A 27,379-nucleotide genomic window follows, 5' to 3' on the forward strand; every position below is an offset into this window, starting at 1 on the left:
CCATTAAGGTCCCACGAGAAAAGAGGAAAAGAAGGTCTATCCTTAAAGAGCCTCTATTTAAGGAAAAGGCTAATAACATCTGAGAGGTCGCCTGGTATCCTAGAGTCTCGTTTAAGATACCTCCATTCGGAGCCCCACCATGGAAAGGTGGCGCCCAGAAGGACGGGCCCCTCCTGTAACACAACCGCTCCCGAGCTTTACGAGAGCTAAGTTATGCCCTGATATCATGCATCCATGGACACGAGTTTATCGCCATGGCTCAGCCAACCAAACCATGAAAGGGTTTCTGCTTAGTCAGACTCCGCCAGCAGGAAATTTTCGGAATGGACACGCGGTTAAGCCTTTGTCCATCCCGTATATCTCGATGACCCCTCTAAATCACCATGCCCTGGGACACTGCCCAGCAAAACATAGTAGATTCAGTTTCTCGAGCAACCGACCCATTTTAAAGGGTTCGTCCCCTCTGTCCCCACGAAAGGTCTCGAGAAGTAGTTTCCTGCCGGGAAAGAGACCCTCAAAAAAACCTCCCACCAACGGCAAGGTCTTGAAACCCCTAGGGAGGGATCCTGAAGAATGGAAAATTTTATTTATATTTTATAAGTAGTAGTACCCTTACCCGAACGCTATCAAACAATCAAAATTTGGTGAAAAAGGCATTCAAAATTTATAACTTCCAAATTCAATAAGGGGTCATTCACAAACTACGTCACGCTTTTTCGGACTAATTTTGACCCGCCCCCCTTCTTCACATTTTTTACATGCAAAAAATTTTTCTTCCACGCTTCGTCACACACAGCTTAACACCCCCCACCCCTAGGAGTGTGACGTAGTTTATGAACGACCACTTATTCTAATCATCTGAAAATTACCTGAGTACTAGTAAGGACTCACAAGTAACACTACCCAAGTGAAACTCATCGATTTTATTAAAACTTGGTATACATATACTATGTCGAAAAATATTTGACACGTGTTTTTTTATATCGGCCCAATATGATATTTAAGGGCTGAAACTACCTTTTGAAATATTTACATCCCTTTTAGACAAATTATATTATCAATGAAACAAATCAGCCAATTATAGTAAAAATTTGTATAAAAGGGTTTTTGGGGTCGCTGATTACACAGGTCAACAAAAAAAGACTTACTTTTTTTTATGAGATAGCGGAATGGTTTCCTATGTATTTTTGGACGCTGAACACGATCCCGACTTCCAAATTTGCCCATCACGTCAGGATTTTGAGAAAAGTGGGGGTAAAGACCCCAAAAACGCTTTTTTGAGGATTTTCAACATTTCTTTTCTCTTTAACCTGACGTGCTAGAGACTTCCACAAGGTCTTAAATTAAAGCTTGTAATGTGCACTAAAAGACCAATATCCATAAAATAAAAAAAAATTAAAATTTTTTTCAAAAAATGGGATTGAAGACACCAAAAATTTGTGTTTTTGGATTGCTTTAATAGACTTCTTGCAATCGCTTGGATTCGCTTGAAAATGGGTACTTGGGGTTTTTGGGGTCGCTGATTACGAATCCAATATTTGTTTGCAAAAATTTAAAACGGCGAAACCAAGATGGCAGATGTAAGAATTAAGAATTGCTTGGATTCGCTTGAAAATTGTTATTTCAGGGATTTTGGGGTCGCTGATTACGAATCCGATATTAGTTTGCAAAAATTAAAAATGGCAAAAAGTCTATTAAAGCAATCCAAAAACACAAATTTTTGGTGTCTTCAATCCCATTTTTTGAAAAAAATTTTAATTTTTTTTTATTTTATGGATATTGGTCTTTTAGTGCACATTACAAGCTTTAATTTAAGACCTTGTGGAAGTCTCTAGCACGTCAGGTTAAAGGGAAAATAAATGTTGAAATTCCTCAAAAAAGCGTTTTTGGGGTCTTTACCCCCACTTTTCTCAAAATCCTGACGTGATGGGCAATTTTGGAAGTCGGGATCGTTTTCAGCGTCCAAAAATACATAGGAAACCATTCCGCTATCTCATAAAAAAAAGTAAGTCTTTTTTTGTTGACCTGTGTTACGAATCTGCAGTTAGTTTTTCAAAATTCAAATAGGCGGATCCAATATGGCGGACGACATTTTGAAAATTTTATTAGATGCACTTAAAACTCATAACTCAGGGGTTTTTGGAGTTGCTGATTACGAATCTGCATGTTAGTTTTTCAAAATTCAAAATGGCGGGTACAATATTGTGGACGAATTTTTTTAAAACAATCGGTTTTATTTAAAATTAAAAACTTGATGATTTTCTATGTCATTGATGATAAATATGAAGTCAATTTTCAATAATATTTAATTGTGATTGAGTAAAAATTCCTGAAGTGTAACAGCAAATTTTGAGGTACACTGTATTTACTTGGTAATACATGAAAATGAAACATAATTATGAGATAATTAAATGTCTAGAAGGATTTTTCAAAAAAATTAAATTTCATTTAGTTATAAACAATTAAAGTTTTTTGAATTGTTTGATTAAAAAATTAATATTTCGGAACAGAATAAACGAATCGTTATAAAATTTGATATATATACTCAGAAAATGATGTAGTTTCAAATGAAATAATTAAAAAATTAAATTGTTTAATTTTTGTAATTGTTAATGCAAATTTAATTGTTTATTTATAAAATAAACAATGTTCTTAACGTCGTAGAAAGTTTGTTCAAATTTCATCGTAAAGGATATTTTCTAACGATTCCATAACCGTTTGAAAATTCAGTGTCCCGCAAAAATCTTAAAAATAAATTTTTAAGAAACTTAAGGAAGCAACTTTTAGAATTTCGATTTTTTATTATTATTATTTTAATGCAAATAACAAATAAGTCATGACTTTGATTGCTTTTCGTCTCATATATTAGAGAAAAAATTGTTTCTTCTCAATATTGCATAAATCTTATGAGTATTAACATATAAAAGACAGAAAATGATATTTCAACAATAAAAATTTTTTTTTATAATTTTGAACAACTTTTAATTTTTTAAGCTAAATTAACAAATAAATAGCTCGCTTGTTTGTAGTAGAACAAAATTTGTTTCTTTTCTACTGACTTTAGAATTACGTCACTATTAACAGCTGTACATAATTATTGTTAAAAAAATATAATTTATTAATGTTATAAACAAATTAACTTAAAAAATGAATTATTCATTTGTTTATAGTCGAAATGGCATCTTTTTTTCTAATCGTTCTAAAATAATGTTACCAATAATATTTATGGACATTTTTCATAGTTTTTTATTTGTTTATTATATAAACAAATAAAGTTAACTTAAAATGAACTCTTTACTTGATTATAGGAAAAATGGCTTTAAAAAATGTCTATGAAAATATTATTGGTAACATAATTTTAAAACGTTTAGTAAAAAATTCAATTTTTCTATAATCAAGTGAAGAGTTCATTTTAAGTTAACTTTATCTATAAACAAATAATAAAATATAAAAAATGTCCAAAAATATTATTGGTAACATAAGTTTAGAACGATTAGAAAAAAAACGATGCCATTTCGACTATAAACAAATGAACAATTCATTTGTTAAGTTAATTTGTTTATAACATTAATAAATAATATTTTTTGAACAATAATTAGGTACAGCTGTTAATAGTGATGTAATTCTAAAGTCAGTAGAAAAGAAACAAATTTTGTTCTACTACAAACAAGAGAGCTATTTATTTGTTAATTTTTTTAGCTTAGAAAATTAAAGTTGTTCAAAATTATAAAAAAAAATAATTTTTTTCGTCGAAATATCATTTTTTGTCTTTCATATGTTAATACTCATAAGATTCTGAGTATACATACCAAATTTGATAACGATTCGTTTATTCTGTTCCGAGATATTAATTTTTTAATAAAATACTGCAAAAAACTTTAATCCACCATATTGGATCCGCCATTTTGAATTTTGAAAAACTAACTGCAGATTCGTAATTAGCGACCCTAAAACCGAGTTTTTTGAAGAATAGAAAATTTTATTTTAATTTTTAAATAGTAGCAGGTCCACCCGGACGCTATCAGACAATCAAAAATTTGGGAAAAAGTAATTTTTTTTGTTAAATGGCTTGTTGCATAGCAGGTAGCCAAAACACGAGGGAAAATGTAATTAAAAATTTATTTCTTCCAATTTTAATAATTCTAATTATCTGAAAATTGCCTGAGTTTTAGTAGAGACTCAGCCCTACACAATCCTAAAGAATGGAAAATTTGATTTTAATTTTTAAGTAGCAGCAGGTTTACCCGAACGCTGTCAGACAATCAAAATTTGGTAAAAAAGACATTAAAAATGTATTACTTCCAAATTCAATAATTTTAATCATCTAAAAATTACCTGAGTTCTAGTAGGGACTCAGATTTACACAATCTTGAAAAATAGTAAATTTTATTTTAATTTTTAAGTAGTAGCAGGTCCACCCGGACGCTATCAGACAATCAAAATTTTAGGAAAAAGTAATTATAAATTTACTTGTTTTGACTTACCGGTCACATCTTGAAAATAAAACTACATGTGCTATACTCTTCCCTCAAAATTTACGTTAACTTTAAGGGCAGTTTTGACCTACACGTCAAAACTTGCCAAAAGTATAGCCACTTAAATGCATTTATAAAACAGCTAAGACATTAACCCTACTTTTTGACAGAACGATATAAAGCAGTGTACTGTTCTAAGTTTTACCAGAAGATAGGACTGTATCACACTGAAGTATCGATTTTATGATAACTCCATGGAAAAACAGTTCAATTTTGACTTTTAACCTGAAGGTCAAAAAGAAGACCCGTAAAAACTCCCTAAAGCAGCGTCATATTTTAAAAAATACAAAATGTATTGAAATTTCCTGAAATATATATCGAGATTTTGACTCAATTAATAATATTCCAGAAAAAACAAATTTTTTCAGAAAAATGATCAAAATTAATATTAATTAATTTCCGAAAACTACAATGTATTAATTTTTGTACTCTTTTTTAATATTTGCGAATTTTGCAAAAATTATGTTTCGAATTCTTTAGCAGGGTTATTTGGGGTAAATGTAAACAGTAGATGTTTCAGCTTTTACAAATTTAAAAATAAGTACGACGTCAATATTTTTACTTCAGCTCACCTACAAGATGTTATGAGTATTGCCAATATTTTGACAATTGGCAATGCCATAGTGTAAGTTATCTTTTAATGCAAAAAAGATTGAAAATCAAGCTTTACTGTTTCAGTATTTTGTCTCGCATTTGCAAAAAATAAATTTAAAAATCAAACAAAAATATGTATTTCTTCTTTATTAATGCCCTAACAAAAGTTGACTTTGATTTTTGATTTTCATCAATTTAGTTAATAAATAATTAAGTATTTACATTGGTACCTCGAGAATTCGAAAACTCGGGGTAAATGTAAACAGAACTTCAACTACCTTTTAAAAAAAATTAACTATAATAATCTTCGTATTCTTTCATTCAGTCTGTCCAGAGCGTGTACATTCTGTCCGCAGTGAGAGAGAAAGGTTGATAGAGAGAAAGAGAGGTAAGTATCGCCTGTCCTTTTAGTTTAGAGTAGGAGCGAAAGAGAGGCGAATATTATTATTATATCTATATATATTAAGTTAGTCTTTCCTTATATACTCTGTTCACAGTGAGAGAGAAAGAGAGGGAGGGAGGTATTGTCTCTCCTTTTAGTTAAGAGTAGGAGCGAAAGAGAGACGAATAGTTAAGAAAGTAATTCCCACTTTTTGGGTTTAGAAGGGGGTACCATGTTTTCTCCATTTTCCGTGTCAGGTAGAAAGAGAGGAACAGAATTTGATAGGGGAAGAAAAAGTGGGGAATTTTACTTTGAAGCCAAAATACGAAATGGGCGTCTTATTTCCTTATTGGCTAATTATTTTTCTTTTTTCACTCACAGGTAGATTAAGGAGTAAAAGAAAGGCAGATCAAGAACGAGGTATGAGTGAGAGGTATAAATTTTATCGTTGTTCCATAAACCAAATGGACAATTTTTCATCAATTTTTGACTCCCACCCCGCCTCCAGTTGTGAACAATCGCAAATATTTTAAAAAACTAATTCGTATAATTACACTGTGTGACAGTAAAATGGCACTTTAAATCGGACCTATCCTAACTTGTTCGTGTTAAAAAACTGAAAAAAGTAGTATGTTTGAAATTTCCCAAACACCCCCAAAATTTAATTTTAGGGGCAAAAAACCGTTTTTTGTGTTTTTATGTAGACAATTATACGTAACTTCCGTAATTTTCAACCGATTTTCAAAATTGTTCTTTTGTTTGAAAGAGGAAAAGCACACCTTTTCAACCGTGTATTGCTCGTTTAGTCAAAATAAAAATTGATAAAACCGCGGTTGAAAATATTTGCGATTTAACGATTTTCATTACATTTTTTCAACTTTAACGAGCTTTTTAGAATAATATTCGAATTTACACATTTTTTTCATGATAATTTCTTAAAAGTATACTTAATTCTGCGTAAAATAAGCATTTTTTGAAAAAAATTTAATACAAATTGAGGGAGATACGTGAATTTTAAGATTTTAAAATTTTTTCGCTAAATTTACAAATATTTTAATTTTGTTGTGGAATTTACATCAGGGCACTTTAAATTTTGTATTCACTAAATTTAATTGATTAACTGAAACGGCATGCATGTCAAACTTGTTTTTGATAGATTTAAATAAAGACAGAGTCCGTATTTAGAGGGGGTCCGGTTAAATTTTAACTTTTCTATAATTTATATTGTTTAAGTGTGTCAATGTTTTTCAAACATTATTTAGGATTCAAATCTATTCTATGTTATCAAAATTAATAAAATTGTTCAGTATTGCGAAAGAAGCATATGAAAAGTTCGACAATAAAAAATAATTAAAAAATGTGGTAGAAGTTCAAATTTATATTTTACGAAATTTTAAGGCATTCTTATATAAATTGTCAAATAATTATCTGTTATTCTTTATTTGAAGATTATACAATAGATTTTAATCCTAAATAATGTTTGAAAAACATTGACACACTTAAACAATATAAATTATAGAAAAGTTAAAATTTAACCGGAACCCCTCTAAATACGGACTCTGTCTTTATTTAAATCTATCAAAAACAAGTTTGACATGCATGCCGTTTCAGTTAATCAATTAAATTTAGTGAATACAAAATTTAAAGTGCCCTGATGTAAATTCCACAAAAAAATTGAAATATTTGTAAATTTAGCGAAAAAATTTTAAAATCTTAAAATTCACGTATCTCCTTCAATTTGTATTAAATTTTTTTCAAAAAATGCTCATTTTACGCAGAATTAAGTATACTTTTAAGAAATTATCATGAAAAAAATGTGTAAATTCGAATATTATTCTAAAAAGCTCGTTAAAGTTGAAAAATTGTAATGAAAATCGTTAAATCGCAAATATTTTCAACCGCAGTTTTATCAATTTTTATTTTGACTGAACGAGCAAGACACGGTTGAAAAGGTGTGCTTTTCCCCTTTCAAACAAAAGAACAATTTTGAAAATCGGTTGAAAATTACGGAAGTTACGTATAATTCTCTACATAAAAACACAAAAACGGTTTTTTGCCCCTAAAATTAAATTTTGGGGGTGTTGGGGGAATTTCTCACACATCATTGTTCATAGTTTTACTAGACCTACGACTTGTACTAGGTCTCTATAAAAGTGCTGGCAACTTTTTTTATTTTGTCACACAGTGTTATTTAAGATTCAATTATCTTCGAACAATGGGTTAGGCTTTCTGAAGTGTACCGATGGTTTTTTAAGCCTGTTACGCGCTGTAAAAAAGACATGGAGCGTGCAGTTTCACGGGCGGTTGCACTGCGGCGTTACATGCGTTGAATTGGTTTGAATTTGTTAGTTAATGCTTTATTTATTAAGCATTTGACACATAATTTCGAAAATTTTAATTAAAATTAAATTCAAAATGGCGGATCCAATATGGCGAATAATATGGCGCTTAACAAAAATATAGCTTTATTTTGTAAATAAAATACGGGCCCAGAAATTTTTTTTTGTTTTTATTTTCGGTTTTTTATAGTGTCAAGAATAGTCTCCTAAAATAATATTGCAAAATTCAAAGAAAACAAAAATTATACATCCTTATTCTTCGCCATGTCAAAGATGTTTTTGTATGCGGATAAGCAATCGTATGATTTAAATGTTTTCTCATTTGCATTTTTTAAAAAAGACAAACAAAAATGTATTTGGTGTTGCTGATCAAAAATTAGATATCAAATTTTCAAAATTGAAAATGGGGGATCCAACATGGCGGAAAAGAAAATTTTTTTATTTTAATTTTTTTTTTCGTCCACTATATTGTATCTGCCATTTTTAATTTTTAAAAAATTATGTCATATTCGTAATCAGCGACCCCAAAACCCCCCGTAACGATTTTCAAGCAAATCCAATGATTTAAAAAAAAGAATGTCCGCCATATTGGATTCGCCATTTTGAATTTTAAAAATCTGATTCAATATTCGTAATTAGCGACCTCGAAAACCCCCGAGTAACGATTTTCAAGCAAATCCGATGATTTTTTAAAAAAAAATTCAAAACTTATGAACAAAAACTTAAAATGCGTTTTTCTCAAAATGTCTTTTTTTGATCTGGAAAGAGTGATATCTCGAGTTCTTCTAAAGCGATTTTAAAAAATCAAACGGCTTTTGATTCAGCGTCATCATGCCTATAAGTGGAACCTCAAAAACTGGAAAATTTCCAACTTTCTTTATTTTATAAGGGAAATTCTGAATAAAAACACCTTTTTTTGCATATTTTAGAGAAAAAGTACTCTAAAAAAACTCACTTTTTTAAGGTTCCACACCTAAAGAAATATCTAACGAAGAGAATGCCACTTCGTTTTTGGTTTTATGTGTTATAGAAAGTTTGGAATCGATCTTACCACCGAGAATGGGCATTTTCGAAAATGGCGTATATCGCCGCCATTTTGAAATAAAAATGAAATTTTTTTTTACAAATTCTTAAATAAATTATTTTTTACATGTAAAAGAAATTTTTTAAATATATGTCATAGTTATTTTAATAATATATACTAAAAAAGCCTTCTTTTTGCGTGTTTTGAACAGTCATTTATTTGTTCGACCGTATGAAAATAGCGATTTTTTTCCAAGGGTAAAAAAACAGTTGGTCCTATCCTTTTTTTGCCCAAGGTAAAAAAGGCCGCCATTTTCATACAAGTCGAACAAGTGAATGACTTTTACTCCCTGTCGTCTGCTATCTGAAATCGACACTTTTGTGCATTACAAATAAAAAATATCGTATGTAATACGGGAATAAAGGCAGCCAATTTGTTCACGATGATTTTTGTGACACGAGTCGAGGTCTCGGGGCGCCCTCGACCTCGACTCGTGTCACAAAAATCACCGTAAACAAATGGCTGCCTTTATACCCTTGTTGCTTAATATAATATTTTTACAAGATTAATGATTAGGTACAATTTTATTGTGTCATTTGAAGAAAAAGAATAGATATTAATCTTATTTAAAATTTTTTGACAGTCTTTATTGTAAAAAAATTGATGCAATATCCAAATTTTCATTTCGACAATTACACAATTACAACTCCATTTTTAAAATAAGGATTTTTTTTGCAAATGACCGACAAAATGGGCCCTTTTCATTTTTTTAAAGAACCAATGAAATCTATCAGTTTAATTATCGATAAATTAATGAAAACCGCAAATTCCTGGTAATGAGAAAAGTATGAAAAACATGTTTCCCGACATGAATTTTTAGGGAAATAAGAATTTAATATAAGTGAAAAAAATTTTAATTTACTTAAAATAAAAAAACCTTTTCATTTTTAAAACTCTTTTTAGTTGATTTATTTTATATTTTGACTGACTCGATTATAAGATTGCAAACTTTTTTTTTATATAAAGATACTAGTGCACCAATAGAACCTTTTGCGACAACGTCATCGAATTACGAAAAAAGTAGCCATGGTTCCTCGAAACGTCCAGAAAAGAAAAAAGAAAGTGCAAGAAAACTTGATATCTGCATTGCAAGTCTACCAAGACAGAAAATCTGGTATTTCAATAATTATAGAAAAAATTACTATTTACATGAAGAAAATAATTTAAGAAGGGAACCAGTCAAATTTTAACTTATTGAAATTATTACTGTTTGCCCCATACGCTCATTTTGAGAATAAATATTAGTTTAAAAATAAGGTATACTACACATGGTTGTTTTGAAATTCTAAACAACAGTTTTGACAATCTCGCCATTTCAGAGATATTGACATCTGGACGGTTTGTCCCACTCTCCCCAAATATTATAATATTATTTTAATGATTAACGCCTAAAATAAGAAAATTCTTTGTGCAAATTCAACCTATACTTTTATGAATAAAACAGATTATATTTTATACCGCAAGTATGTTTCTTATAGGTATTGAGTGTGCTCTTTTCGATTCCGGGGTGAAAAAAAAAGAATTTCGTTTAAAACAAAAATTAAATATAGCGGTTTTATCTTTAAAAACAGAAAATAAATTTCATTTTTTCAAGTTTGGTTATTTTTTTACCCATTTACCCATCCAAATATTTGGATTCAGTAACCTCAAAAACATAAAATATAATGATATCTGGCATTAAAAGAAATAAAAAAATTTAGCAAAGTTGTGACACGAAAACTTTATTTTGACTACTCTGCTAAGGAGTTAAACGTGCATGAATAATATTCAATTCTCATCCATAGAGGCACAAAAATTGTATACTTTTAAAAAAAGTAAATTAGAATGTAAAATTTAAAGATGGCGGACCAAATATGGCCTAAAATATGAAAGGAACTTTGAAAGGGGTGGTGACTATTTTTCAAAATACTAAAATGTAATTAAATTCGCCTAAGTTTTTCTACTCGAAGGCTTTTGGGGTCGCTGATTACTAATTTAATGTTATTTTTAAGAAATTCAAGATAGCGGATTTAATATATACAACAAAATTTTTTTTAATTTATGCAATAAACCTTAATTTTGTCACTCGGGAATTTTTGTGGTTGCTGATTACGTATTCAATTTTAGTTTCCCATAAATCAAAATGGCAGATCTAATATGGAACAGAATGTTTACTTTATGCAATTAATCTTAATTTTGTCACTCGGTGGTTTTTAGGGTCGCTGATTACGAATGCGATGTTTGTTTTCAAAATTTCAAATGTATAATATGGGAAAGAGAAATTAAAAAAAAATTTCTATACACGCTCGCTGGTCGTGAATCGACGCAAGTGCTAAAATAATTGTCAGTGAGCGCTCCTATGACATTTACAGCTAACTGACTGGTATTAGAACTCTCAAGTAACAAAATTAAGGTCAATTGCATAAATCTAAAAGAAAATTCTGCCATATTGAATACACCATTTTAAATTTATGAAAACTTACATCAAATTCGTAATCAGCGTCCCTAAAAACCACCGAGTGACAAAATTAAGGTCTATTGCATAAAGTAAAAATTTGTGTTCCATATTGGATGGGGGGAGGGTCAAAAATTAATAAAAAATTGTCCTCGTGGTTTATGGACGGCTTATACCTCGACTTATATCATGACTATTAATAAATCTCGGTGTCAATATTTTGACAAAGAAGGAAGAATACTTCAATAAAATAATTCTTCTGATGTATAATTAATATATATATAAAGTCTTTCTATCGCTTGACTGAACTAATCAAAACAAAAACCATTATTTTGTAATTTGACTTGCTTGGTACTTCGAAACGTCTGTCAACACAGCATTTCTTTAGTCGTGTTGCAAATGCTTGGTATGACTTGTTTACATTTAGTTTTGAGTAGAAAATTGTGTGCAATGTTTCCAGATGTTCAAACAGCTGTCCAATATACTGTATGAAACATGAAATTTTTTTACAAATTAATTTATTGCAACTCTCACAGGTATCTAATGACACTTTTTAAACAGATATTTAACCATTATATATCTGTCTCGTATTAAAAAATGTTTTAATAATTTCCTAATTTTAAGTACTTTGTGGTGAGTAAATATGTTTGAAAATGTACTCAATTCCCACAAAACTCAATGTTAAAAGTTAAAAACAAAGACGCTTATAACTTTTTTCACAAGTCCCCACAGGTCTAAAAAATTTAACTACATTTTTTAAAAACTTTTATCTAACAGTGGTACAAATTTCAACAAATTGGTAATGTTAATTCTATTTGCGAAAAAACCTTTCTATTATCTTGAAAAAATCTGTAATTACCTTAACGTTTTATAAACATTTTACAATACAGCTCAGTATGTTAAATTTAATTTTTGGTTTTCGTGTTTTATTTTTTTTAATTCTTCAAAAAAAATTGTAATCTTTTTCCAATATTTTAGAAAAAGAAAAAAACGGATCATAAGGTCTTACATTTTTATATACACACAATAAAAAAGGTCCTGAGTATTAAAATACAGAAACAGAAATATCGCGCGCGCGTAGCTCTGCTAGTAATTGAATAAATTTGCTTTTATTTCACAATTTTATTACTTTGGCAATGTAAAATTACATAGAAAAGGAAATTAGGTCTTCTTGAAAAAAAAAAAATTGATAAAAAAAAAATTTTAAATTTGATCAATTTTTAAAAATATTTTTAGGTTCATCCGCCATCTTGGATCCGCTATTTTGAAAATTTAAAATTTAACGTTAAATTTGTATTCAGCGACCACAAAAACCCCATAGTAGCCAAATTCAAGCAAATTTGATCAATTTTTAAAAATATTATTTTTAGGTTCATCCGCCATATTGGATCCACCATTTTGAAATTTTAAAATTCGATTTTAGATTCTTATTCAGCAACCTTAAAAACTTCTTTTTACCAAGTTGAATGAAAATATATTAAAATTTGTTCAAGTTATTCAAGTTTTTACATTACTAATTTTGTAATGGTTGATTGTTTATTTTATATGATACATTATTATCAGTCATCTGGCTGATTTACTATACATCTACGAAGAATTTTTTTTCAGTTTTTCTATTCCTTAAAACAGTAGTATACTTGAAATAACTTGTTTCTTAAACCTCGCTCAACTACAGTGGTGTTTACAATTACCCCGAATTTTAGGAAAATTTCAAAATCTCGGGGTAAATGTAAACAATCATATTTAGGTGATTCAGGTGCATCAATATTTTTTTGTACCTCATAAAATTTTTCTAGGGAAGTAAAGTAACAAGTTCATGCAAAAGAAATCCGTCCGTTTTACCTTTTAACAAAAAAAACTAAAGTTTTTCGTGAATAATAGATATTCCGTTTACATTTACCCCAAATGACCCTATTTTTTATTATTTTCATTTTACACTAAATAGTAGAATTTAAAATTATCCTAATATTAATTTTAACAATTTAAATTAGTTATTGTAAAAGGAAAACTTAAATAATTGCATTTAGTAATTTTTAATTGTATTTTAGTATGCGTTTATTTATATTTTATTGATTTTTTCATTTACTATTATTTAATTTCTCAGTGCAGCTACAAATTTTTTCTCAGCACTGAGAGTCAATATTGAACCATTATTGTCTTCACATTATTGGCGAAGTACTGGGGGAAGACCAGCTTTATTTATTTATAAAAAAATTAAATCGATAAGTCATAACACTAATTAAAACCTTTTATATTGTTATTAATAGTTTATATAATTATAAACAAGATTTCCATCTTTGCTATTTGACAAATTAAAATGAATATTTTTTTAACAACTTTACTACTGTATAAATCCCCATCCAGTCTCATTCGAAGACCCTGCGTTTACTTTGTACCAACATTTATTAAAACTCAAATACGTACTTAAATAATAATATCGACATTTACAACAAAAATTATTTATCAAAAATTTATCTAATGTATAGAAATATAGTTAAGACCCAAAGTAAAATAAATCCAATCGCAAGTTAACTTATTTTAAATTAATTACTATTTACAATATTTAAACAAAATATGACTTTATGTTTCACACAATTAGTAAAGTCAAAAACAGTTGTAATTTAATTCTCTTTGAAAATATATCATTGAAATTTTAGAAATTTATTACTCAAATCTTTATTATATAAAAAATTAAAAAAGAGAAACAATTTCTAAAACTAAGATAACATACATTTCCACTTGATTAATAGAAATTTTATGTTCCAATTACATTTAAGAAAATTGCATTATAAAAATTTTTATTGGCCGTTTTTTAATTTGTTTTTCTTGTAACATTTTTTATATAGTTTGTATTAAACATTTTTGATTATCCTGACAAGATAAAGAAGTGTTCTAGCACCCGAAGAATGATCGAAATTTTGAAATAGGGAGGAACGTTGGTCGGTAAATGAGAAAGCTCTAATCGATGATTGGTCTCTTAACTTTACAAGGTAAATATTTAGTTACCTAGAGCAACTTCTAACCTACTGTTGATTTTTTGCAATAACATTTATTTATTAACTTAGATTTTTATCCAACGAACTGATGAGAATTCTTAACTGATCATAATCAGAAATAATCTCAATAATCCTAAAACAAGAATAATTAAGTTAAATTTTGTATTATGCAATATTTATTGACAGCATTTTAAGCATGACAATAGATACTACTATTTCATTTATTATTATTTGATATTCAATTTAATCATAATTTACTAATTTGTTTAGTAACTGTCATTTACTAATAAAAATGCAGGGTTTTATTTTTCAAAATTTGTGTTCTTATCCTTTGTAACGCCATCTTGTTCAGAAATTTGTATTCTTCATTATTGCTCGAAAGATAATAGAAAATGGTGAAAAAGTTTGATCAATATCTATCTGAAAATAGTTTAAAATTACAGTAAAACAAAAATTAGTGAATGTTTGGTGCAATAATTTGTTTAATAGATTTTTTTAAATTTGTAATTAACTTATTAAATCTGATAATCCAGTGAATTTAGTTTTAACTTAAAATGTGCGAATTAAGGAAAAAACACGCACTACATTTTCATTATGATAAAACGAAGATGCGTTTTATTAAAAAAACCAGGCAGGTTAAATAACCTTTTTTCGTATTTTGCTATTCTTTTGTAATTCTATAAATTTTATATTATATTATATTGATAATTTAACAGGGTGTCCAGCAAGGATTAAAAAAAAATTCCCTGACTCTTTTCTGACTTTTTACTAACCTTATTTTGCATTTTTCAAACAAAAATAAGGTTAATAACATATTTAACAATAAATTAATATCGAATGAGAGTAACAGTAATAAAAACCATTTTAGTCTTGTTAAATTACAAATTTTTAAAATTTTTTTATAAAATAGAAAATTCCCTGACTTTGAATCAAATTACCTGACTTTTCCCTGACCACTGGACAGCCTGTTTAATTTTATAATTAAAATCAATTAGATTACTTTTAAATAAAGTTAATTTTTATTTTATGCATTACAAATGTTTAAAATAATATTTATACTCTTCTCTAGATGGGAATTACCAAACCAAAAATCTGAATCTTATTGGAATGACGTATGTAATGATTTAGAAAAAAAAGTACGAAAAGTAAGAAATCCTTTCTCTCATTTTCCTTTCATATATCATTCAAATAATAATTTATATTTTGATCCTCTCGATTCCGTAGAATTAAAAAATCTCAGTCAAGTTCAATCTCACGAAGAACCTGTGGTTAAGGTCTCACCACCAACACCTTTACGAAAATTGTCTTTTATTTTCGCAACGGAAAATTTTCACAATAAGAATCATACAGTAAATAAAAATGATATTCAATTTGATGACAATGTCTTATTAGAGTTACATTTGCTCAAGGAAAAAAAAGACCTCTGTTCAAATAGTTTTAGGAAAGATAAAAGTGATATTACCAATTTACAATTTTACACCAAGAAGAAATGTCCTTTTCACAAAAATGAACCTGCCCCTCAAATTTTCGACGAAGATCTGAAAAAATACTTGTCATCGAAAAAAGTTCAACCCTTAATTTCAAAAATATCATGCTCATTACATTCAAATAAAATCGAGAGAGATGATAATGTAATAGAAAAAATAAAAAATCAAACTTCATTGGAAATTGATAATTTGGACAATTTAATAGAAACAAATGATTTACATAAGAAAAATTCCCTTTCATTTAATACTCAAAAACTCATTAAAGCGCCAAAATTAGGAAAAGCCAGTCTACTAGCAAGTTTTGCTAAAACAGTATCAATTCCAAGTTCCATAGAAACGTACGAATCTTTAGACAAAGATAATTCTAAATCTGATATTAATCTTGATACACAGACGGAAAAAAATATTTTAAAAGAATCAGAAGAAAAGCTTGAAATTCCAAAGAGTATCCCAAAAGATTATTTAAAAGTTCCTAAATTAGGGTATGCAAGCTTACATCCGAGTTTTCGAAAGCTAATCCCCATGGATAGTTTTTCCATCGATAATAAAAGTGAAGCTGAAAATAATTCCATTCAAGAAATGGTTTTCGAATATTCTTTTAGTTTCAATAAACCCGAAATTGATGATATGAAAAATGAGAGTATCACCAAAGTTGAAAAAACATTTCAAACTGAACAAAATTCTAAAACTTGTCAAGATAAATCGTTAAATTGTAATGATAAAGAAACACGTAATGGTTTACAAATATCACAAACAAAGACACAAGAAACGAACAAAAGTTCAAGTAAAAAAAACCAATCTGTAAGATATGCTCACCGTGCTCTAAAATATTTAACAAAGCAAAAGGATTTAAATTATTTCCCTCTCAAATACAACTTAGAAATAACAAAATCAGAGACTTCTTCTATTTCTGAAATTAAGCTTACAAACAAGAGTATAAAACGAAGAAAAGAACAAATTGTTTCTACAAATTACAGAAAACTTCATGAAAAATTGAGAACAATATCCTCCAAATATTTAGGTGAAAATTATTTCCCATTGATAAAGAAAAGTGACGAGATAAAAACAATTATCTCCACTACTCGCAGCACTTCTGGATCAAGTACAAAATTTCAGAACATTCAATTTGAATCAAAATCTCTTACGAGTATACCATCCTTAAAAATGTATCCAAGAAAAAATTCCGATAGATGCCTTCCCTGTCTTTTTAAAACTTTCGAAAATACTGTAAAACCTATATTACCTCAACAATCAATTATAAAATCATCTGATGATGAGAGTTCTGTCACCATTCCTGATTTAGAAAATCCTGTTTTGGAATCCCTAATTCCCGTTCGAGAATCATCTGCAAAAGTGACAAAGGATCTGACAAAGGACTATACATTACAAATATCGCAAGAAACAGAAAGTAATTTGCCGAAAGATTATAGTTTGTCACCAAAGAGTACCGATTTAAAGAAACTCAGTTTGAAATCGAGTTCTGCTCAATCGACAGATATCTCAAAACCATCAACACCAAGTGGCCAGAGTTCCGAATCGGAAGACGCTCAAGCCGATATGTCCAATGAAGCAATAGATATAACGAAAAATCTCGCTCCATTACACACTCCACTGATCTGGAAACCCAGTTTAGAGTCATTAAAAGCACTTCGTTCACGAAAAGCAATTTCCATCCAATCGCGTGTCAATTTAATTGTCTCCAAGTCACTCGATGACAGTGATGTTGATGATGTATCGAGTGACGTATCAACGCCAAAAGGTTCACGAAAACAAGAAGAAAAATCACTAATTAAAAGTGTGACAATTCAAAGTCCAAAAACAAAAATCGATTCGAAAAAAGGAGACATTGATAAACCTGCCTTAAAAGGAAAACGAAAAAAGTTATCAAGAACAAAAACCACAATGGGAGAAATTAATGTTTTTGCAAAAGATGAAGAAAAAAAAGCACGTCTCATAAGAGCGGAAACAAGTGTTGACTTAACATTAAAATTTTCCGAATCAAGGAAAATATTTTTTGACACTGAAAACGATGGAGAATCGTATAATAAAAATTTTAATCAATTAATAGCCAACAAAAAATCATTAGAATTATCCCCAGATCAAAAAGAATTATTAGAGATTTTAGAAAAGTGTTTGAATAATGAAAAATCATCTAGAGATATTTTAAATACTTTGTGCAATTGGTATTCAATACGTAATAAAGAAATTCGAAAAAGTGATACTGACCCCGATTTAAAAAAGACTTTAAAGATTTCATTGAACTTGTTGAGATTACTCGCAGAATCGAGACGGTATTTGAATTCTGATAAGTTTTCCCCTGACCTTGAATTTTCCCTACAACAGCCATTCCAATGTAATTCCCGACAACTTCGACGTACCCTACCACTAAAATTATACAACAAATTGGCTCCTATTCTCAACATGCCCGTCTGGTATCCAAAAAATCTCACAGAACTTGAGATTAACGTTCCGCAAAATGAAATTTTCAAGAATGAAACAAGTACCAGTGATTTATTAACTGATTTAATTGTAAGTAATTTATTTCTTAATAAATTCTGAGTTAGAATTATTTCTTAAATTAAAAAAAATAATTTCAAAATTCGCAACTTTAAAATCTCACGAAAAAATATTTTTAGACAAATGGGTCAACTTTTAAAAAATGTGGTCCTCATATTGGATCCACTCTTTTGAATTTTGAAAATCTGACATCACATTCGTAATCAGTGATCCCGATATATATGATGAAATCATATTTATTTGGAAACTTTTTTCCAGGGCGTTTTAGACCAACAAGCGATTTTTAATGAGACTGAGAAGTTTTTTTTTAATTTCTTGATAATTTTTTTATATAAGATAAGTCCGAAGAAGATGTCCATATGGAAGAGATGGCCAATTCAAATATTTTACCTACAGAATTTTCAAAACAAATATTATTTATTAGGGATTATTCTTCAACCATTTGAGACATTCATTATTACAAATGTTAACAACAAAGTGTTGAAAAATAATAAAAATGTAAGTGTAATCCTTTTTAATTTTTTTCGCATCGGTATAAAACAATTTGAGATATTCAAATTTCTTATTGTTGTAATTATGTCAAAAATAACAACACGTATTGTTATTTTTTGACATAATTTTTAACGTTATGTTTTATTGAGTATGTTTACCACTGTAACTCATACAAAAGAATCTTATCAATGTTTCTTTCTTAAAATTTAATGTTGTTCTCTTTTCCATTCCTATTATATTTTTCCAAAAAAACCTTTTTTCTTTTCTTAAAGTTACTACGACTTTAAGGATTACATTCTCATCACTGATATTTTTGTTTGCTGTTGATTACGAGATTAATTAGACTTAATTGTAAATTTTTGGGATCGTTGATTACGAATTTGATATTATTTTTAATTACTAACGTTCTTCGTAGAAACATGGTGAACTGCAGAAACTGCAAAATTAAAAAAATTACCTTTGAATTGCTTTACACTAAAATATTACTCTCATGTGTTATCTGCAGGCATGCAGTCACCGAGCTGTAGTGCTTTTACAAGGACTTAGTAAATAACAACAATTATTTTCTTTAAACACTTTCTAAATTGTCAGATTCATGAAATATCTTCATATTTTATTGCCTAACTTGTTTATTTCCAATTTGAGAAAAACTAAGTTTTAAGGTTCTTTGCATAAGGAGTTAATAAATAATAACAATTACACAGGGCCACCAAATTTTTTAAAAGAAAGTATTGACTGGACTATGTTTATTAAATGTTTTTTAAGTCACTGAATTCGAATCCGAACTCAGTTTTTCGCCATCACGTCAAGTTTCTTCACAAATTAATAAAATTCGAAAAAAACTGACTGTAAACAAGATTTAAATAAAAATAAACAGAAGATTATATTAAAAAACAACTTTAAATCACTGAGAAAATATTATACTATAATGTTCAACAATAAAAAAAACTCGTAAATATTCAAAATTTAAGATGGCGGATCCAATATGGCGTCGATTTTTTTTAAAAATCACCCAATTCGCCTGAATCTTGTTTCTCGGGGGATTTTGGGGTTGCTTAATACGAATTTCACCTTAGTTTTCAAAAATTCAAAATGACGGATCCAATATGGCTAATCAATTTTTAAAAAAATTATTGGATTTACCTGAAACATTATACTCGGGGGTTTTCGGGGTCGCTGAATACGAATTTCACCTTACTTTTCAAAAATTCAAAAACTGATAAATTTTTAAATAATTCGTTAGCCATATTGGATCCGCCATTTTGGATTTTTTAAAACTAAGGTGAAATTCGTATTCAGCGACCCCACAAAACCCCCAGGTAACAAGTTTCGAATAAATCTGATAAATTTTTTAAAAATACGTCAGCCATATTAGATCCGCCGTTTTAAATTTTGAAAAATTAAGCTGAAATTCGTATTCAGCTACCTCAAGAACCCCCGAGTAACAAATTTCAAGTAAATCTGATACATTTTTTAAAAATTCGACAGCCATATTGGATCCTACATTTTGAAGAAACTTGACGTGAAGGAGCAAAACTCAGTTCGGATTCGAATTCAGCGACCCAAAAAACATATAAAAAACATGGTCCGGTCAATACTTTCTTTAACAAAAATTTTGGGGTCTTATGTTATTTATGTAAACAATTGTTAAATTGGTAACACCTCAGTGGGCACAAGGACATGGTATGTCTATAGGATGTCCGCTCAAAGGACGTTCTGAAGATATATTATGTCCTATTATGGCCTTTGGGTTTTATTGTAATTTAAGTTTTTATAATTAAGTAGGTATTTTATTGAAAAATCGTTCTAATCGAGGTTTCATCTTCCTTTTCACACTTACGTAATTTAGGATCTCCCACAATACCTATATTATACCTATGATTGCTTAAATCACCATGACCGTTAAGCAGCCTTGTTATGATTTTCGCCTCTTTTCTATTGAGTTTACAGAATTCCGCTTTTCTCCTCGGATTTCCGTTCGTTAATATGAGTGTTTTGGCTTATCTACACCCCTCAGTCGCCTGCAATTCCTTTTGGTACTCTATCACAGGCCTAATAACTTGTCCTCTAGCCTCTACCTTGGTTAGTTCATCCGCTTTATCATTACGAATGAATCCACTTGACCAGGGACCCAAAGAAGAGTAACGCGGTTAATTCCAGTTAGACTGTTAAGTACCTGATGTAGTTTCATAGCGTTTCAAGGCAAAAATCGCTGCCTTGATATCCGAAACGATAAAATTGATTTGATCTTGACAAATTTCTAGGGCCGCAACAACACCATAGAATATTGCCATAATTTCGGCATGTAAAACAGTAACAGTGGGCTTTGTGCACACCGCGCCCGTAATGCCCCTCAGTACCATTCCCCTTACCCTCTCCAATTCTGTTTGTGATGTTTTTAATTCGACTCTACCCCACCAGACCACATAAGCATAAGTCAGCCTAGGGAGTAGAATCGCTTCATAGCTCCACAATAATGTATCAGATTTAAGACCCCAGCTGTCACCAATGGCCCTCCTACATAGCCAAAGAGCAGCTGTAAGTTTCTTGCACTTCTCCTCTAGGTGCTTTTTCCAAAGCAGCTTACTATCCAGAATTACCCCTAGATATTTTGTCTATTCTGTAAATTGAAGATCCTTCCCAGACAGGGCGAGGCACGATGCTTTCCACTTATACCGTATGGTATTAAATCAAGGTGGGGCCACGAACGATTAACAGATTATCGTCTGCGTAGCCAATTGCATGATACCCTACCTCAGTCAAGAGTCTCAGTAGTTCATCCACTACCAAGGAACAATGGAAAGGTGAATTAACTCCACCCTGTGGGCATCCAGAATTAACTGTTCCTTCCAGGACTGAGTTCCTTTTTGTTGATAAGAGGTCTCTGTTCTTCAACATATGACAAGTTCAATCAAGATTTACTGTAGGGATATTCAAAACTATCATAGCTCTTTTTATAGACTTTGGGGGCCCTGACAAAAATCCCCTTCTATGTCCATACAAACACATACTGCAAAACCTTGGTATTGTAGTAGTCCATCAATGAGGTCAACTGCTTTAGTCAGAGCTGTCTCCGTAGAGCATCCCGCTCTATACGCCTATTGATCTTTATGTAGCGGATACCGCTTCAAGATCTCACTGCGGATATATATATCCACCAGTCTTCCAACTAACTTTAGAATAAAAGATGTGATGCTAATAGGACGAAAATCCTTCGGTGAGGTATACCCGTTCTTGCCCGGTTTAGGTATGAATACAACTTTTGTACCCCTCCACGCTTTTGGGGTATAACCTAGAGATAGACTTACCCTGGCAAGACTCACCAACAGTTCCACAGCGTGCTTTATCGCCCTTCAAGATTGCTTCGGGGTTTTTCGTAAGCAGCTTATCAAGTCTTGCTGAGAGATGTTCTGAGATATTCTAATTTCTATTTCACCAGCACACTCTTTTTCCTGAAAATACATTTGTCGGTTTGTAGCTATTTTCGTAAGCTGCCTTGATGGCCTTTGTAAAGTTACTAGCTGCTTCATCCAAGGTCTCACGATCTCTAATTTTACCCGGTAAACCAGAAATGTCTCTCTGAGTTTTGAGTTATATCTAGCCTGAACCGTCTTCCTGGGGTTACGAATCCACCTGGCTTTAGATCATTATGATGTATGGAAAATGTTCTATGATGTAAAATCATATATGAAGATAAGTAATATTTCTTATTTTTAGGTACATCCACCTTCTCAGAATCAGTCATCTCTAGATGATCGTCAGATGAAAAATTTAAATCCATACTATCGATTTTTAAGAAAGCCACGACGAAAGGTGCCAAACTAATTATTTCTTAACTACAGAATTTTGATTACATTAGTAGAGAATTTAAAAAATTGATTGTAATAAAGAAAAGTAACAATTATTTTTTTGTTTTGTTTAATTCCATACTGAAAAATAATATTCTTTTTAAAATTTATATAGTCTGTAATATGGCGTTCATTAAATGCTGAAGATTTAAAAGGTTACAATCCCGATGATTCGTTGCATAATAGAGCCACTAAAATCACTGACAAAATTTCTCAAGAGTTTTGCGAATGGCTACAGGAATTAAGTGGTCCATTACAACACATAAATGAAGAAGTTCTAAAAGACATGTTTCAAATTATATTTACCGCAGACGCATGCCAATCCACAAAGGTTACAATCACTACTTTGTACATACCAATCAATATTAATTAATTATTATGTTAATATTATTCAATAATAATTTACTTCCACAGTTTATAAACTAAATTTGTTAATATATTTATTAAAAATTATTTACCTTAGGTGTTTATAAAAGAACTTCCAACAGTACCAAAACCAGTAGCCTTAGTAAGAAACTCTGCAAATGCAATTGAACTACAGATGACTCGTAAAGAACTGATTCATGACAGAAAGATTGAAAATAAACCAAAAACAACAATAGCATTTGGAACAGCTTTGCCGAAAAATATGCGCTTTGTTCCACCGAGCAATAAAGTCAAAGAAAAATGGTTTTTACGTAAGAATATCTGTGACGATCTTAAATCAATGGAAATTGTCTGGAATGGAATAAAACATTTAGAAGTCACTAATCGATATATCGATTGGATAAAAATTAATACCAATGTAATTATATTTTTTTTAAACTTTATCATTTTTGTAGTGTTTTGTTGAGTTTCTAAAGTTTTAACAGTCTAAATAGGTTTTTATTAAGTTTTATCCATTTTTTCAGACCACATTTATTTTTGATGATTTTATCAAGTTTGTAATAATATTATATACTTTGGAAAACTGTCAAGTAATTTTTATCTTTAGTTAATTAAAAAACTATAGCAGATTGGGGCTAAATGTGAAACTGTCAAAACTAAAAACCACTCCCGTCTTATTCTGGACTTTTCTTCAACCCACGGAACCACCTAATGGCTTTAAACTTTGTAGGGTGAAGGTCCCATTTAGTCGCTGACGCTACTCTTCCGTGCCCCTCTTGTACTGGACTATTTATTTCTTGTTCTTGCGTGCGACATGTTTGATGTCAGTTTTGTCACCGCACTTTGCTTTGCATAAGAAGCAGCATGGGCTCTTCCTGCAATCTGCCACCATATGGCTGCGTTCTTCGCACTTAAAGCACGCGGCCGACCTATCTACTGCTTGACAGTTTCAACCTATATGGCCGTAATCAAGGCACCTATGGCACCTTGTGACCATAACTCCTCTTCTGACCTTGCAGGACACAAAACCAATCTTCACGTGCCAATCTTTCTCCAGCTTGTTAGCGTCTTCTTTTCTGGTGACCACGACATCGATCTTTACTCCTCGCTTATTTGGTCCAAGGACCGTCACCTTCCAGCTGGTACCGTAGAGATTTTCTCCAGGGCATTCTCAACGTCGTCCTTTTCGGTAAGGGCATCCTCACGAACCTTCTTGAGCACTGCGGCGAACGACGCTCCTTCAGCCACTTTGACGATCATCGTTTGTTGTGACAGTCTTCCCTTGTGGACAGGACCCGACTGTGGTGCCGCTTTAGTTCTGTTGTCATCAGTCTTTCTTGGAGGTCCTTCTTCTTTCTTCTTCTTGAAGCTGTTCGTAGACTTAAGACTATCTCTCTTCTGTTTCTGAGCATCTAAGACGAAGTTTCTTAACACAATTGCGTTACACTGAAAAAAAAATTCGACAGAATGTTCTTTTTACTTAGGCAATTTTTGCCTAAGAACAAAAGCTTGATATCCACCGGCCCCGCGCTAGGCGCTTGGAAACAGTGAGGAATTTAGCCGAAACATTACCCCGCAGGTACTCCTCGTTTTTACAATCGGTCATTTTGGTCTTCCTGTTTAGTTGTCCTTTAGTGAAAAGCCCCGCCACCACGGCAAGGTCTACCGAACATATCCATGATGTCAGTCATGTCTGGAAGTGGATAAGCATTCACTAAACCCAGCACATTGATGACATAGACGATATTCGGTAATAGACAACCATCGGCGGTTTCATTAAGACGTATGTTTTGTCTTACAATTTTTTAACAAATCTAACAAGTAACATTATCCAAGTGCCTATCGCCGATTGACTTGGGTTCTTGCGCATTTTTTAGAGAATCCAAAAATATTTTACATGGATATATTATAGGGGAGATTGGGGCTAAATCTTAAACTGTCAAAACAGTTAAAATTCATTATATTTCGAACGGAAATAGTTAGTTAGAGCATTGCAATTTGGATTATAGAAAAGTGTTCATTTTTGTGGTGTCCCTGCTCTCTAAAGTTTGTAAACTAGTGAAGTAGACTTTAAGGAAATTTTTGCGTATGCACTGCAAAAATTCAGTATTTTGAAGGTAACTTTGTAGTCCCTTTTAAAATGCTATTTTTTGCAGTGAGATTGAAATTTCTTACAATTGCATAGTTTGTGCCTGTTTTAATATTATAACGTTTGGAAAAATTACATCATTCCCAAATGATTTTTAGAACAAATGCTATATTTATGTTATGTTAAAGTATTTTTCAAATGTTTTTTACTTATACAGTAACAAAATAATATTCTATTTTAGACCTTCGTGAGTTCGTTAGCAACGTTTTTTGTTTCTTATTCTTTCCTTTTTCGCAATGTTAAACAACATTTTTTATTATGTAAACAAGTTGTTCATTTCATGATCATTAAGCTTCCTCAATATAATATATACCAATCGTTTAATTTTTTATTTTAGAATAATTATTTTAAAGTGTTAAGATAAAATTTCAAAAAATACAAAATTTCAATTTTTTGTGAAAAATTAAAATATTTATTAATTCTACAAATTTGGATAAAATATATACTTTATATACATGAATCGATTCGTTTTTATTTCAGGTATGCAATTTTGCCAAGAATTAATAAAAATTGTAATATAGAAAAAAGTTATTTCAAAAAATCCAAAAATTAATTTTTTCAAAAATTAAAAAATTGTTGAAAAAAATTTTTTTTAGATATTTTTGAAAATCCTTCTGTATGATTTTTGGTATTCGTGACCGTAATACACCTACAAAATTTTATCAAAATCCGTCAAGACGTGTAAGAGAAAATTTGTCCACAAGAATCGGTGACATACACACACACACACACATACATACATCCGGACACTTGTTCCTCTCGACGAATTATATATACTACACTTGAAAATTTGTAAAAATAATTGATTCTAAAAAATTCGGAAATCGACATCACTATAAGGCTTCCTTTAAGAGGAAGCAACACTTACACTTGTAAGTTCACAAGCTATTCAGAATTTACCAAAAAGATGCATTAAAATATATTTTAAATTTTTGGTTGTTGTAACTAAAATTTATCAGGCTCGGAATGTGTACCAAATGTGCCTACAATGTGCCATGCCAGACTAATTCCTGTCCAGATAAAAATCGTGTCTAACACGTTAGTGGACCGATAACAATCTGCGGACCACTTTCAGGCTTATGTATTGTCTATGCGAGAATTGGTAGCACAATTGTTTCGAAGACCATTGTGACAATAACATAATATGGTTTTTTAAGTATCTAACATTAACATAAAAACTTTTAAATAAAAGTCATTAATGGCAATTTCTACCAATAATACATGTCAAAAGTAAACATCAAAATATTAAATAAATAAAATAATTTCTTCTTTGAGTTTTTGTTTATAACGAATCGAGTTTTGTAGTAACTCGAATGTCGAATAATTTTGCACAGCTCTAGATAAAATCTTTTCATTTCCCATGGACACTATTAAGTTATATTTACATTAATACATTTTTTAACTTTTCAGTTTAGTAGTTGAGTTATATAACAAAATTAATTCAAATATTTTAATGAATTTTCAGATTAAAGTTCCAAATATTTTGAATTGTGATGTTCAAACGAATGTGTCAGTTTCAAAATTTTCACAGGCGGATACAATCTTTTCAGAGGAATACGAAAAACAGAACATTATCTGCAATTGATGTGCATTTATATAAATAATATATTAAAATTTAATAAAGGGAATTATAAATCTTAATAGAATAACATTTTCTTTTGAATTAATGATAATTAAATTGTTTTATGTAAGTGTAAAATATTTTGTCATTTAATAAAGTGGCATTTAATATAACTTATAAATGGTGGAAAATCGAGGAAATTTATCAAGAGTAGATTGATTTCAAGAAGAAGCATCGGAAACTGCTTATTATATAAATTGTGGACGTGGATTTCCGAAATCTTATGTGGAAATCATCATACGAAAATAATTCGCATCAAGGAGAGTCTTATTTTATGCATTTGACATTATTTGATTCCTGGCGGATGTCGTTTGATTATAATTTTGCAAAGCACGCTGACCATTCTTCGTAAACTGCCATCTTAATCTCCATTGTTCCCCCCCTATTGGAAAATACGATATCGTATTCGATGAAGTATACGATGTTATATGGGGTATTGCATTCAACATCGCATACAACAACAAAAGCAATATTGTATATGTTGTAGAAAATGAAATAGTAATTTGGTATAGAATGCTACGTTGTTTACGACATC

The 27,379-nt window shown here is 30.3% G+C and overlaps 1 protein-coding gene across 1 annotated transcript; it reads left to right on the top strand.

The window, feature by feature from the left end:
• The first annotated feature begins 226 nt into the window (after positions 1 to 226).
• Positions 227 to 26,808, top strand: LOC122502388. The gene is made up of 6 exons (XM_043612409.1): positions 227 to 354; positions 15,434 to 18,380; positions 22,578 to 22,673; positions 22,824 to 23,039; positions 23,172 to 23,492; positions 26,689 to 26,808. The coding sequence occupies exons 1-6, from the start codon at positions 227 to 229 to the stop codon at positions 26,806 to 26,808; spliced, it is 3,828 nt and encodes a 1,275-aa protein (XP_043468344.1).
• Positions 26,809 to 27,379: the final 571 nt, after the last annotated feature.

This window comes from Leptopilina heterotoma, unplaced genomic scaffold, assembly GCF_015476425.1.
Source record: "Leptopilina heterotoma isolate Lh14 unplaced genomic scaffold, ASM1547642v1 Lhet_228, whole genome shotgun sequence".
Taxonomy (NCBI): Eukaryota; Metazoa; Arthropoda; class Insecta; order Hymenoptera; family Figitidae; genus Leptopilina; species Leptopilina heterotoma.

Excerpts from the sequence above, each read along its gene's own strand:
- LOC122502388 (XM_043612409.1), top strand. The coding sequence starts at position 227 with ATGCATCCATGGACACGAGTTTATCGCCATGGCTCAGCCAACCAAACC. Across the intron at positions 18,381-22,577 it reads ATTTATTAACTGATTTAATT|GTACATCCACCTTCTCAGAA; the intron begins GTAAGTAATTTA and ends TCTTATTTTTAG. Across the intron at positions 23,040-23,171 it reads ACGCATGCCAATCCACAAAG|GTGTTTATAAAAGAACTTCC; the intron begins GTTACAATCACT and ends TATTTACCTTAG.